At 36.9% G+C, this 13,257-nt stretch overlaps 4 protein-coding genes across 7 annotated transcripts in view; 3 read left to right on the top strand and 1 right to left on the bottom strand.

Moving 5' to 3' along the window:
• Positions 1–2,665, top strand: part of LOC109540380 (autophagy-related protein 9A) — a 6,873-nt gene extending 4,208 nt beyond the window's left edge. For both annotated transcript variants that reach the window (XM_019908732.2, XM_019908731.2), the window contains exon 12: positions 2,140–2,665. In XM_019908732.2, the coding sequence (XP_019764291.1) occupies positions 2,140–2,200 (61 nt within the window). In that variant the 3' untranslated portion in view covers positions 2,201–2,665. The remainder of the gene's footprint in view (positions 1–2,139) is intronic.
• Positions 1–13,257, top strand: part of LOC109540386 (ATP-dependent RNA helicase DHX33) — a 38,433-nt gene that overhangs the window by 13,221 nt on the left and 11,955 nt on the right. The gene's annotated exons all lie outside the window — the stretch shown is intronic.
• Positions 2,290–4,161, bottom strand: LOC109540381 (STING ER exit protein). Of its 3 annotated transcripts, none has more exons than XM_019908735.2 (6): positions 4,040–4,161; positions 3,809–3,963; positions 3,608–3,749; positions 2,856–2,985; positions 2,684–2,797; positions 2,290–2,482 (listed from the first exon to the last, which is right to left on the bottom strand). In XM_019908735.2, the coding sequence occupies exons 2-6, from the start codon at positions 3,927–3,929 to the stop codon at positions 2,342–2,344; spliced, it is 648 nt and encodes a 215-aa protein (XP_019764294.1). In that variant the 5' UTR covers positions 3,930–3,963; positions 4,040–4,161; the 3' UTR covers positions 2,290–2,341. The 3 variants fall into 3 exon arrangements, with proteins under 3 accessions (XP_019764294.1, XP_019764296.1, XP_019764295.1); XM_019908737.2 differs by having other exon boundaries at positions 3,809–3,941; XM_019908736.2 differs by having other exon boundaries at positions 3,809–3,941; positions 4,000–4,148.
• On the top strand, positions 4,296–11,562 carry LOC109540377 (F-box only protein 6). Its single transcript, XM_019908729.2, has 5 exons — positions 4,296–4,421; positions 4,682–4,947; positions 5,056–5,292; positions 11,021–11,254; positions 11,316–11,562. Exons 2-5 carry the CDS (start codon positions 4,687–4,689, stop codon positions 11,493–11,495), a joined length of 912 nt encoding a protein of 303 aa, XP_019764288.2. The 5' UTR covers positions 4,296–4,421; positions 4,682–4,686; the 3' UTR covers positions 11,496–11,562.

The raw sequence follows: 13,257 nt of genomic DNA, 5'->3' as shown, positions 1-13,257 counted from the left end.
GTTCTAAAGCATTTTCCATGTGGTTTAGGAGACCTACTGATATTGACGCTTGAAAAGCGAGAAAAGTTTTCATATGGACAAATTTAACGGGTTTAGTCAAAGCTGGGGAAGCGAGCACTACTCCCGCTTCCAAAAATTAGCCGAAATCTCGGGATTTTTCGCTTTCTTGATCGAGGAATTTTACAGAAATTGGATTATTTAGACTGATTTTTTTGGTCAATTTCTCTTTGGTTTTCATTTATGCTCACTTGTTCTAAAGCATTTTCCATGTGGTTTAGTAGACCTTCTGATATTGACGCTCGAAAAGCGAGAAAAGTTTTCATATGGACAAATTTAACGGGTTTAGCCAAAACTGGGGAAGCGAGCACTACTCCCGCTTCCAAAAATTAGCCGAAATCTTGGGATTTTTCGCTTTCTTGATCGAGGAATTTTACAGAAATTGGGTTATTTAGACTGATTTTTTTGGTCAATTTCTCTTTGATTTTCATTTATCCTCAATTGTTCTAAAGCATTTTCCATGTGGTTTAGGAGACCTTCTGATATTGACGCTCGAAGCGCGAGAAATGTTTTCATATGGACAAATTTAACGGGTTTAGAGAAAACTGGGGAAGCGAGCACTACTCCCGCTTACAAAAATTTGCCGAAATCTCGGGATTTTTCGCTTTCTTGATCGAGGAATTTTACTGAAATTGGGTTATTTAGCTGAATAGGGATTATTTTGGTTATTAGCATTTTCCATGTGGTTTAGGAGACCTTCTGGTATCGACGCTTGAAAAGTTTTCATATGGACAAATTTAACGGGTTTAGCCAAAGCTGGGGAAGCGAGCACTGCTCCCCCTTTAACAAATCTGCCAATATCTCAGGTTTTTTCACTTTCTTGATCGCATAGCAATAGCGTACTTTAGCATAGTAGTCAAAATAAAATTGAAAAAAATTGATAAACCCAATCCAGAATTCACAAACTTTCGCGACGTTTCTCGTCGCATATAACACGCAACAATATCATAAAATAGAAGTCAATAAAATGGGACTAAAAGATTTATGTCTACATAGCAATCAGGGGAAAAGTAATGCCAAACTTTCCGAAAGCTGAATCGTGCCATCTGGAAAGAAAGAAAAACATTCTTTAGCATTGCAGAAACTTAGTGAAAAGTTTATTTATTTGAAACGTGCAGAGGAAATAAAGAGATAAAAAATGTCATCAACTTCAGTTGCTTCCCGAAAAACCAAACTCAGTTTAAACTAAATGATTTATATATTAGAATTAATTCTTACCAGCTTCCTGCAATCTGACGCCCCCACTCCCCCTTTTCTACCAATGAATCCCTAAAAAGTTCACACTACACTTGATCACACAACTAATCTAACCCTGCAAGCAGTATAAACGACCGTACTTGCTTTAGGGGATAGAATAATTCTAAATTTTCCATCTAAGAACGCAATCACCAAGACACAAAGAGCTGGAGACTGATTTCGTCCATTGCCTGTAATAAGCTGAATATTTAGTCACTTTAGGACACTTTTCCCAAAAAAACTCCTGCGATATCGACATTTTGCCGCAGTCCGTATTAACCGAACTGCAGAACCAACATGATATAACCATTTACTTGTTCGCCCTTCGGAGATGAGTCATTGCTTTGCCATTCAATTTCAATTTTTTCAGCGTTGGAGTTTTTATAGAAAGCGTCTGTTCGCACGGGAATATTTTCTGCACAGATTTCCGGTTCAAACTCGTTTGGATGGTTAATGCTGGTTGGTTTTTGGCTGACAAAGACACTTTGTCAATAATACGACGCATTTTATTCGATTTTTATGAAATTTTCACCCGTTTGATCCTAATATTTCGTGTAAAGGCTACCTTAGGGTTGTCAAAAAACGATTAGTCGTGCTGCTTTATATATGGAGCAGACTGGAAAGGGGCTCCATTAGAGCAATTTTAAGAATTACTTTTTCACTTTGTTACACGCATTTCCCTCCTTTGTTCTAAAGCATTTCCCATGTAGTTTAGTAGAGCTTTCGAGTATTCAGAGCCATTTTTATTAGGTCTGGACAATTGGTACCACCTCAGGTAGGTCCCGGCATGTAACCGCTCTCTAATTGGTCAGGTTTTTTCAAATTTTTATTGTCTTTTTGTTGCAGCCAATCAGTAAGAGTGGTTCGATCTGCCGAAGAAACCACACCACTGCTGTCTAGAAGATAACATCCACCACCCGTTTAACCAACCGATTGGACAATGTGAGACCGTCAAACGTGTACGTTTTCATTTGTCGATGGAAATAAAACAACGTATTTTTATACATAGGAAAAACGATTGAGTGTATATTTGCAAAACGCGAACATTCTACTTGTCGATTAATGTGCCTCGGATTTTCTTCACTTCTTGAGCGGCGATCACTTCGAGCTTTCGCTTGTTCATCCCCTTTCTGTCCAGTTGCTTCTCGATGATTCGGGCATTGTTTGCGTAACTGTCTGCCACTTCGCGCTATAAACATTGTAAATGCAATTAAGGGCGATGCATTTTTCGTTTTTATGTGATTAATACTAAGAGCAATTGTTGATTGACTTTGTGACGAACTTTAGTAGGTAAATAGTATGATAAAATAGTACCTAACTAGTATAAGATGCAGTTTCCTATGTTGAGTGTGGAAATAAACTCTAGACAAGCTCGGCCTGTTCAACTTACCGCCTCAATTTCATCCTCCTCCTCGTCGATGGTGGAAACCGTCACCGAACTGAACTTGCCCATGTTTTTCGTATGTTTAGTCACCATGATTTTCTTCGGCTTTTCAATCGCAACCTGGAAAAAAACCCACCTTTATTCCCCCTTCCAATAAAACCCAATCTGGATTCCTTACCTGGTTGTAAATGTCTGTAATTGGGCCCTCATTGGTCGATTTAATCAGCGATCCGCGAACTATGAAGCTGACCGGACTTTGCGGCTCGTGCTTGTAATAGAGAAGTAAACCGCACTTTTTGCACTTTGACCTGAAACATGAGAAACATGATTATCATTATGCCATTCAGAGGTGCATTGATTTAAATCCAGATGATCCGAAATGTACAGAGTGCTCGAGTATTGATGGTTTTTTCCCTTACCGGCGATTTTTTGAGGGCTTTTTCCAAAAGACACCAGTCTAAATTGGAAGCCATTGAGTTTAGATTATTTCTTAAATGCGATTTTTTGCAGAAAATCGGCGAAGTGTGAAGAGTTAAACGAAATATTTTTATTCTTAGTTTTATTGATTTCCCAACCCCCAAGATTAGCTAAATTTAGTACACAGGCAGGTGGAATCCAATCGTGTTGGGTTTTTGACAAAAGAATCCCTTGACACCTTTTTGCCTTTTTCTTAACCTGCTGGCGCTTTTGAAAGTCGATTAAATGTAGCCAATTTTTGGCCTCTTGAAGTTTTTTGCTCCGATGCAAGGTTTTAGCGAAAAAGGCGCAAATATACGAAGGAAAAATGCCTCTTGGTCACGGCTGGCTCAATAAACAAATAAATGTGATTGTTTTGTGGCAGTTGAGGTTATTAACTTTTCACTGTTTTTTCGGCAATTCCAGGGTGGAAATGAACGATTTCAGCAGGAAAACAGCAACTAATGGACTTACCTATACTGTTTTTCAATGCCTGCAGGTCTTTTAATATAAATGGGTTCGTCTGTATCGCAAGTGATCTTATGTGCGTGGCTGGTCCCATCCAAAACTCTGGCCCCATCGCGTTTCCTTAATGGGAGCCTTTCCATAGAACAATCTGGAAAGAACAGCCTGATTTCCACAGCTCCAAGCCCTGTTTTGGTAAGTGCAACTTACCTAAAATTAGCGTCATTTGGCCGCACAGGCAGTAGTAGATATGTAGGGGCTTTTCGTCTCCATATTCCTCTTGATCTTTGGTGTCCGAACACGCAATGCTTCTTGAAACCACTTTAGGCATGCTGATTTACAGCTAAAGTAAATCTGCTAGATAGCTAATATAACCTCAATAAACAACTTGCTAGAATTACCTATAATCTATAGGCCTAAAAATAGTGTGCAGTTTATTACCTGCAGGCACTGATTCAATGCTGTCAAGCGCACTCAATTTTGTTTGATAATTTAATGTTTAAATGGCTAAAAAAGTGAGGATGTCAACAATTTTATTTAGTTTATTTTGACAACTTGCTAAAAAGAGAAACCACGTGGTCGTGTGTTAATGTTAAAGAGAGATACAATAGGAGACTTGCCCGAGAACAATTCAAGGGAACAGAGAAGCAAAATCGCAGTTTGCTAACAGCAAACAGAGATGCAGAACATCAACAAATAGATAATTGAGTAGATTCTTGACTAATGACGGTGGCAGTTGAATATTGAGGTTAATTGTTTTGAGTATATGTTTACTGTTTACCTGCAAAGAATCTTACCGATCGTTGCTTATTTGCCTATCTTGGTAAGTCCTTAGTAAGCCCCTTCACGCAGTTGCCGCTCTTGAATAGCTAAAGTTTTGTTCATAGCACGAAAAATGTAAAACTCGTTTTTAGTCATGATGAATCATTACTACAGGGTTAATCACTGCTATTTTGAACCCAAAAAGTCCTGTTTTTACGAAAAAGTCGCCTAAAACTAACTGATACGTCTATCGTTTGCGTCAGTCGAAAGACATTCTAAGTTGTTTTTTCAATATTCATGCCTCTGAATTGAACCTTATAGTTAACATGGCTGGAGATCTAAGAAAAGTGTCCGATGACATTAAATTCGTGGAAGAATTTGAGCTGGACAAAAGCGAAGGGCTAAACGGCCTGATACTCAATGAGCTCTATCTGCCCAAAGAGCTTCTGTTGGAAATTCTGTCCAATTTACGCGCCCAAGATGTAATGAAATGTTCATTAGTATGTAAAACCTGGTTCAATCTGACCAGGTCCACCGCATTGTGGAAATCCATCTACTTTAAGCAGGAACAACGCAAGAAAGTTCCTGTGAGTATTAATTAACTAACTCTATCTGAAAAGAGCCCCTCAAATGGTTTTGAGTGAAAATGGCATTCTTCATCCAGTCTGCGAGCTAAAATCAAAGTAACATTCCAGAACCTTCCTTGGTATGTGTTTTATTGCCATTTGTCGAGCGATTATTTTCGAAATGTGATCAAAAATGGCAATGGCGAGCTCCTGTTCAAGCACTGGGAGATTCTGAGAAATCAGGGCGACAAATTTGGAGTGGAAAAAGTGCCTACAGGCTCCGATCCGCTGCCTGCCGACATTCCAGAATTCCATGGACAAACCAGCTGTTTTGTCACATCGTATGAATACTGTATTAAATACCAGGTAATAGTTGCAAAAGACACAGTTTCGGGTTTTTGTCTTGTGTAAATACTGGGATGTTTAGTTTTCTATTCCAGTAAAATTTGCCTGTTTTTCCACGCCGAGGGTAAAAGGTCGTGAAGTAATATTTGCCTACCTGCGGACTTTTGACCCTTTCAGGGGTTTAATTGTTATCGATTATCCCTTCGACCGGAACGACCGGCAATTAGCATTTCGGATTCTGAGAAAATTTGCCACAAATGACTGAATTGGAAATTCCCAAACTTGTCCTTATCTATAGTTAACAAAGCCGAATAGGTACCTGACCAATAAAACCATGGAACGTCTAAATAAGGTTTTATTGAGTTTCGTTGGGCGATAAGAATATTTAGTGGGCACAATTTCGGTTTTGGGGGCTGGCAGGTTCGAAGGATTTGCGCTTTCCTTTGTACAGGGTGTCCCGTAAGCACATGATCAAAGGGATACTGCGATATTATTTGCATCTAAAGAAGTCGATCTGATCTAACTTTTGTTAACAAAAAATGTCTGGCTCCTCTGCTCTTGATGGTCAAAGTTCTTAAAAAAAAATGATCGTTTTTGATGAATGCTACAAGATTTTACAAAGAGCACAAAATTGTCAATAAATGATTAGTGCATCAACCAAAAAAAATGAGTTGATTTCATCCACCAAATAAAAAGTTCTGGTAGTTTCTGTACCACGACACGATTGTTCCATCGAAATATGAGTCTTACATAAGAACAAATTCTCAGCGAGTTTTACCAAAATACATCATACCATTCTCCTGATATTTGAAAAAAGATAAAGTCTTAAAATTTGACCATCCATAGCAGCGGAGCCATACATTTTTTGTTAATAAAAGTTAGGTCAGATCGTCTTCTTTTGATCCAAAGAATATCGCAGTGCCCTTATGATCATGTGCTTACGGGACACCCTGTATATATCGTTTGATTAGAAATTAATCTGTATCTTCGGTTAACGATCGTAATGGCTCCAAAACCGCTTTTAAACATCGATTTTTAAATGCACAATTGTTTCAAAATTTGACCAAAAGTCGATTGAAACTGGTCGTTTGCGACAAAAAAACCCAAACCAAACTAACTATTTTCTGACAAAAATGTTCAAATGGCCTCGATACCGGTTAAACTTAGGTATATGATGGTATCATGAAATTTATTGGAAATTGTGAGTGGAATGCAAAACTGGAATAGTATACAGGGTGTTCCATTTGAAATGAGCAAGCTCATGCCTACTTCCGTTATAACCGGAGGTATGGGCATCTTGTAAATAATTAAGTCGCTTTACCTCAGTAAATTGCTCAATTTTCAAAATGTTTCTTATTAAAATGGGCAATATACAAGGTGTCTTGGAAGTACAAAATCGATAATGCGATGTTCTTTGGCTCAAAAGAAGACAATCAAACGTTCTGGATCGTCTTGGTATAAAACCCACCAAAACTTTTTCGTTGGTAACTGCAATCACTTCATTCCTTTTCTAGTGGATGCAAATAGTTTGTCGTTATTTTCGTGCTCTCGGTAAAATCTTGAAGCGTTCATAGTTTTTGCGCAAACAGGATTTTGATTTTCTATGCTTCATTGCCTCTATAAATGTCTTTGTTCATTGCACTGTGGCAGTTAAAACCCTCTGTATCCTGAAAAAGTATTTGTACCACTTGGATGGCTCTCCTAAGGCCAACTTTTCCGATAATGGAATACAAAAATCGCTTCCCTCGTTCCACCTGCGGTTGCTTGAATCTTATGAGAACCGCTTTTGTCTTCAGTTCCTATCGCGTCAATATCATTTTGGTGGAACGCAATTTTTCCATCTTGATTATTAGTGGATGCTTCATGTTCTTCCGGTTTCCATGTGTTCTGACTTCCTTTTCTTTATTTGTAGTTACATGATCCTGAAATGAAAAGAGCGATGAGCATGACGAGTGTTCCAAATAGTTGATTTATGCTTTTGCCTTCTCTGAACTTTTTTTTGGGAAAACCTTAACGATTTTCCGGGAAAAACGGAAGACTTTTATTTCCGTCGTCCCGAATTCGACGCCGGAAAACGTTTTTGTACAATTTCTTCAAATCGAAAAATTATATTGACATTTTTCGCAGAAAAGCCCTCCAGATTATCAGTACTCTTACTTGAAACGCTACAAAATAGAGCGTTTTTGCGTAGAAAGTAGAACAAGGAAAAATTCAGTCGATACTAAAAAACCAGTATTTTTAACAAATTTTTCAAAAAAAATATTATAAATGTTCCTCATTCTGTTCGTTTTTTGATCAAAAATAATTAGATTTTTGACCCAATTTCGATGCTGGGAAGGATTTTTAAACTTTTACGAAGCGACGAAGAAAACGAGTGTTCTAATAAAACTTGTTTTAAAATTTTGCGCGGAAGATACCTTAAGATCATTAGTATTTTTACTATACAAAACAAATACAGAACGAAAAATTCTGAAATTTTGAAGAAACTACAAATGTTATCCATAAAAGGCCCCTGAGGTAAATCTGAAAACAACTAAAAAATAAGTCATAGCGATTTTTTGTGTTTTCTTTTAAAGAAGAACTTTTCATGACTCCATCTGGTCGACTCTTGGAGCCATTGGTTGTGTTCCTTTGTCTGTTCAGGTTGCTAATGTGGAAACTTTCGAACATTTCCTCCGAGTTGATTCTGAAGAGTGCGTTATTTGGAAATTAATTAAAAAGGTATTTTTACAAAAAACGCTCCTGTGTTGAAACTCGGGCTCTGCTCTATCTGAACTTTTAAGCGACTGGCTGCACCAGGCAAGTTCCGAAGTGTAAAACACTATTAAACTGATGCTGAAGAGTGACTTTTATCAGCATTTTTAGCTCCCAAGAAGCATTTCTGTTGCATGTGCCATTCTACTTGGAAAAAATCCGCTGCTCCATTTGATTGGGTTTTGAAGCTGTTTGAGTATGTTCGTGTTGCAGATTTTCTGAGGGCTTTTTCTAGAGTTTGCGTTCTTTTAGAGCTGAAACCACTCAATCTAGTTGAGTACCTTTGTTGTTTTCCCTACGATTCTGCATGTTGTCTATTACATATACAGTGAGTAGAGTCGAAATGATAAATTCCGGCAACAGTGCGCCTTACCCTTTACGCAAAATTGCATATCAGGCCCTTCAGAGAATTGCTCTTATCTCGTTGGATTGACCATAGAATTGTGTAAACAATCCCCACGGGTGGTCACTTTTTCTTCAAGATAAAAGAGGCCACTTCTCAAAGTCAGAGAAGGGTTGGATCAGTTCACAATGAATTCTAAGAAAAGTATCGACTCATACACTAATAAAGCAGCCAAATTCTGCCCTTTTCACAACTTTCAATAATAAAGGTCGAAAGATACGAAACTCAGAGAAACGAGCCCTGATCTTACTCTAGATTGAAATTTGGAAAAAATTGTCGCATTCAGGCAACTGTGCGAATATGGATGGGATAAAATATGCAAATAGTGAAATTGTTGTCTTGGGGATTCAGGCTGGCCAGTGAAAAGAAACAAACTCACATTAGAAAAGTGAATGCAACTCGATCAAGTTGCGCTCTTGACCTCTCGCTTATCTCTTCGATAGCAAACAAGTTTTAATGCGTTTGCACGGCACTGGTTTTGAAGCAAAAAATGCTTAAGTTGGAGATAAGTTTTATATTGTTGAGACGGATTCATTTTTTTACAAACTTCTTGTTTTGGGTATTTCGACTCAAAAATTTTTGGCTTCAGAATTTCCTCACGTCTTTTATTATAGATTTATAAATAGTGCTCCTATTTCGCAATAAGAAACTATATATATGCCGAAAAACTTGTTCTATCTAAACGTTTAAATTTTTCAATTACACCAAAAGCCGTTCCAAAGCTTGATTTTATTTCGAGTTTAGAAGAAACAACGCAAAATTTACCTGAAGAACAACAGGAAAAATTTCGCATAAGATCAAAAATAATTCTAGAAAAAACTTTCAAAATTAAACAAAACAGAACAAAAAGCATTAATGTCTTTAAAAAAAGATAAAACAATTAAACTTTTGCCTGCTGATAAAGGTAATGCGACCGTTATCATGGATTATAATATATACGACCAAAAAATTAATGAACTTTTAAATGACAAAAGTAATTCAAAATTAAACAAAAATCCAACAGAAAGTTTTGAAAGACAAATTTATATCACTTTAAAAAAATTAAACATGAATTCACAGATTACGTTATATCCAAATTAACACCACATTTTTACGGAGTTTCAAAAATGCATACAGCTAATATTCCTTTACGACCACTAGTTAGTAGTATAAATTCACCTACACATCCCTTAGCCAAATATATTTTAAACATTTTAAATCCCCTAATAAGTAACACAACTTAAAAATGCTGAACATTTCTTACAAAAATTATCAGACATAGACATAAATCCAAATCATATTCCAGTAAGTTTTGATGTTGTTAGTCTATTCACTAACGTTCCTGTTGATAAAACCTAAAAATATCATCAAACAAAAATTACAAAATAATACCGATCTTAAAGCATTAACACCATTATTGAACTTTTAACAGTATGTGTAAAGTCAACTTATTTTCAATATAATGACAGTTTTTATCAGCAAAATTTTGGAATGACTATGGGGTCACCACTATCCCCATTTTTCAATAATTTATTTATGGAAAATTTTAAATTAACTTTCATTAATAATTACAAAGTTAAACCAATAATTTGGTGGCGTTATATTGATGGCGTATTCTCCATTTACAGTCATGGCGAACAAAAACTTGATGAATTTTTATCTTATCTGAATAATAAAGAACCAACAATTAAATTCACTATTAAAAAAGAACAAAATCACCAAATTTCGATATACTGATTCAGAATTTCGAAACCTTGGTCTATAGAAAGCCTACTCATACTAACCGATATTTGAATTTCAACTCAAATCACCTGATAATGGTTAAAAAAGGTATCGTAAAATGTAATTTATAAAATTCCTTGCAAATGCAATAAATTTTATATAGGAGAAACCTGAAGACCATTACACAAAGAATCAAAGAACACCAATCATACATAAAAACAGAGAATATCATAAATCACATATTTGTCAACATTTGATAATTGCATTGATGCAACAGCATTTGATAATTGCCACAAAATTCGATGGAATAATTTTACAATTTTAACAAAAGAACAATCTTCAAAAAAACGAATTATCAGAGCGAATTTTCATATCCTATATTATCCTAGTATTGTTACACAATTTATTAACAGACTCTTTTTTAGGTTCTTTGAGGAGCACTATAATGTAATAAAAGACGTCGATATCTGTAATAAAAGACGAAAAGGAATTTTTGTCTTTTTCAAAGACAAAAATCTTTGAAGCGAAATACCCAACAAGAAGTTTGTAAAAAAAATGCTTCTAAATCAATGCCCTAATCAGGGCTCTGCACAACTTTAGAAGAAAATGCGCTTGTTCTATTTGAAATCATCTCTTTTCCCTATCTGCTGGAAAGCTGCAAATTCATTCTGGAAAGCGAGTTTTTAGTTGAAAACTTTTCCCAACCGTTCTGACGGCTTGAGCTTGGGCCCAATTGACTATTTTGGAGCCAAGCTCGACTAGTTTTGAGCCAAACGAACGTCGATTTTGATTTTCCTATTATTGAACATCTTGTATGGGACACCCTGTATAAGAGCAAAGCGCGTTTGCCACACTCACTTTTTCCCCTAAAGTACGGCGATGTTATTGTAGAAATTCGACGTCAGCTCGAAGCCACTGCTTAGTTACATAATTCAGAAATATCGGCCCATTCTGTACGCCAGCGAGTGGTATACAGGGCGATTTGATTGCAGTTGCATCTACGAATTGTCGTTGGCTTGTTTGCCGCCATGCGAAAAATCGGACCCGAAAAAGCTGCTAAAACATAAGCGATACCAGAAGTCAGTATCTGGAACGGCTGGATTAGACCACACGCATTGGGAGAAAGTAATGAGCTTTTGATAATTGGCGCATTTTGCAATCGCATTCACACATTTCCCACTTGTAGAAGGAACTGTTTTATGAGACTTATCCAGATGATTTGGCCACAATTGCGTTTATTCATCAGGGCAAGGACCAACAGTTCTGGAAAGGCCGCTATGGCAGTAAAATGGCTGGAGGCGTCTTAAAGTTTGTTTTCGAGTCAATTCAACCCTCGCCGGATGATTTGAGCACGGAAGAATTGTGATTTGTTTCGCTTTTTATTTAATGTTGATATTGTTCGCTTTAATCCTATTAAATTATTGCTGTTAAAATATGTTTAACCGTGGGGCCAAACTAACCAAAGGCTTTTGATTGTTGACAAGATTGTTTCAAGCTCAAAATTGTCTTTTGAGGCTCCAAAAAACCCTTAGGGCACAAACCCGATTTTTTCCATCCCGAACGAGCCCTCCTATCCAAAAATGTGATTTTTTATCAAACACTGCTGCTTTTTAGGTGCATCAAGTGCTGATTTTTCCAAACTCCCCATACGGTTTTCCATAAAATGTGAAAAACATTGCTTATAACAAAATTCTTAAATCAGCTCCAATCAATCGGGCATTTTAGAGAGCTTTTGCGTCCAAGTCAGTGTCGTGCCCGAAGGACTCGGCAGTTTCAACATTCCAAGCCATCCGGGTACGACTCTGATTAAGCAGTAAAAGTGATCAATCGGCAATTTTTGGGAGTTTTTTTGCGTCTCAACCATATATCGACGTCGTACTTTTGTAAGTGCATTTTATCCATTTAATTCTTGAGCCGCCAACCGTCAGACATCAATGTTCCTCCCAAGTAAATCGGATGTAGATATTTCTATTAAGGTAATTTTAATGTCTGACAAAACTTTCCCATGAAACACTGTTTAATGCGTTTAATATTGGATCCCTTCGAGCTCGAAGCGAATATCACACATTCTTGCGAAGATGCGAAAGAACATCGTTTAACAATGATGCTTCAGGTACATTTCTGAGGGAAAGTTTGAACGTTTACCCCTTTTCAACCCGATTTTGTCGGAATATGATGCAAGTTATGCGTTTTATTTTCCGGATTTTCTAAAATTAGTTTTGTCGTACTTGCTCCTAAATACTCACAAACCGGTCAGTTTTTTTCATTTTTCAACTCTTTGAAGAAGTTTCATTAGAAAATATACAAAACTTTGCTTTAAACACGGTATAAATTTGATCAGTTAGAACCTGCCTGGTGTTTCATGACGAATTCTCAAAGTTGGCAACGTTATTTCGCACACTCGGCCACTTGTGCACTTTTGTGTTCCTCAGGGCATTTCTCAACAACCCAGACAGATGTCGGAATGAAAGTTTCATTGGAAAATAGGGAAAACTTTGCTTTAAACACTGTATAACTTTTATCAATTTGAACCTGCGAGTTTTTTCTTGTCGAATTTTCAAATTTGGCAACGTTATGTCACACACTCGGCCACTTGTGCACTTTTGTGTTCCTCAGGGCATTTCTCAACAACCCATACAGATGTCGGAATGAAAGTTTCACTGGAAAAAAGGAAAACTTTGCTTTAAATACTGTATAACTTTTATCAGTTTGAACCTGCTAGTTTTTTCTTAGCGAATTGTCAAAGTTGGCAACGTTATTTCGCACACTCGGCCTCTTGTGCACTTTTGTGTTCCTCAGGGCAATTCTCAACAACCCAGACAGATGTCGGAATGAAAGTTTCATTGGAAAATAGGGAAAACTTTGCTTTAAACACTGTAAATTTCTTCTGTTTGAACCTGCGAGTTTTTTCTTGACGAATTCTCAAAGTTGGCAACGTTATGTTGCAAACTCAGCTCTTTGAACACTTTCGTGTTCCTCAGGGCATTTCTCGACAACCCAGGCAGATGTCGGAATTAAGGTTTCATTGGAAAATAGGGAAAACTTTGCTTTAAATACTGTATAACTTTTATCAGTTTGAACCTGCGAGTTTTTTCTTGTCGAATTTTCAAAGTTGGCAACGTTATGTC

This window comes from Dendroctonus ponderosae, unplaced genomic scaffold (assembly GCF_020466585.1).
Source record: "Dendroctonus ponderosae isolate FM_Combo_2020 unplaced genomic scaffold, Dpon_F_20191213v2 Dpon_F_20191213_11, whole genome shotgun sequence".
Taxonomy (NCBI): Eukaryota; Metazoa; Arthropoda; class Insecta; order Coleoptera; family Curculionidae; genus Dendroctonus; species Dendroctonus ponderosae.
Note: the sequence above shows the minus strand (reverse complement) of the source record. Positions and strands in the feature narration are given on the sequence as shown.

Bases quoted from the DNA above. Each gene is read 5' to 3' on its own strand.
- LOC109540377 (XM_019908729.2), top strand. From the start codon at position 4,687: ATGGCTGGAGATCTAAGAAAAGTGTCCGATGACATTAAATTCGTGGAA. The intron at 4,948-5,055 runs GTGAGTATTAAT...GTAACATTCCAG, and splicing joins AACAACGCAAGAAAGTTCCT to AACCTTCCTTGGTATGTGTT. The intron at 11,255-11,315 runs GTAATGAGCTTT...TCCCACTTGTAG, and splicing joins ACCACACGCATTGGGAGAAA to AAGGAACTGTTTTATGAGAC.
- LOC109540381 (XM_019908735.2), bottom strand. From the start codon at position 3,929: ATGCCTAAAGTGGTTTCAAGAAGCATTGCGTGTTCGGACACCAAAGAT. The intron at 2,986-3,607 runs GTAAGTCCATTA...CTCATGTTTCAG, and splicing joins GGCATTGAAAAACAGTATAG to GTCAAAGTGCAAAAAGTGCG. The intron at 2,798-2,855 runs GTAAGGAATCCA...GTTTTTTTCCAG, and splicing joins TTACAGACATTTACAACCAG to GTTGCGATTGAAAAGCCGAA.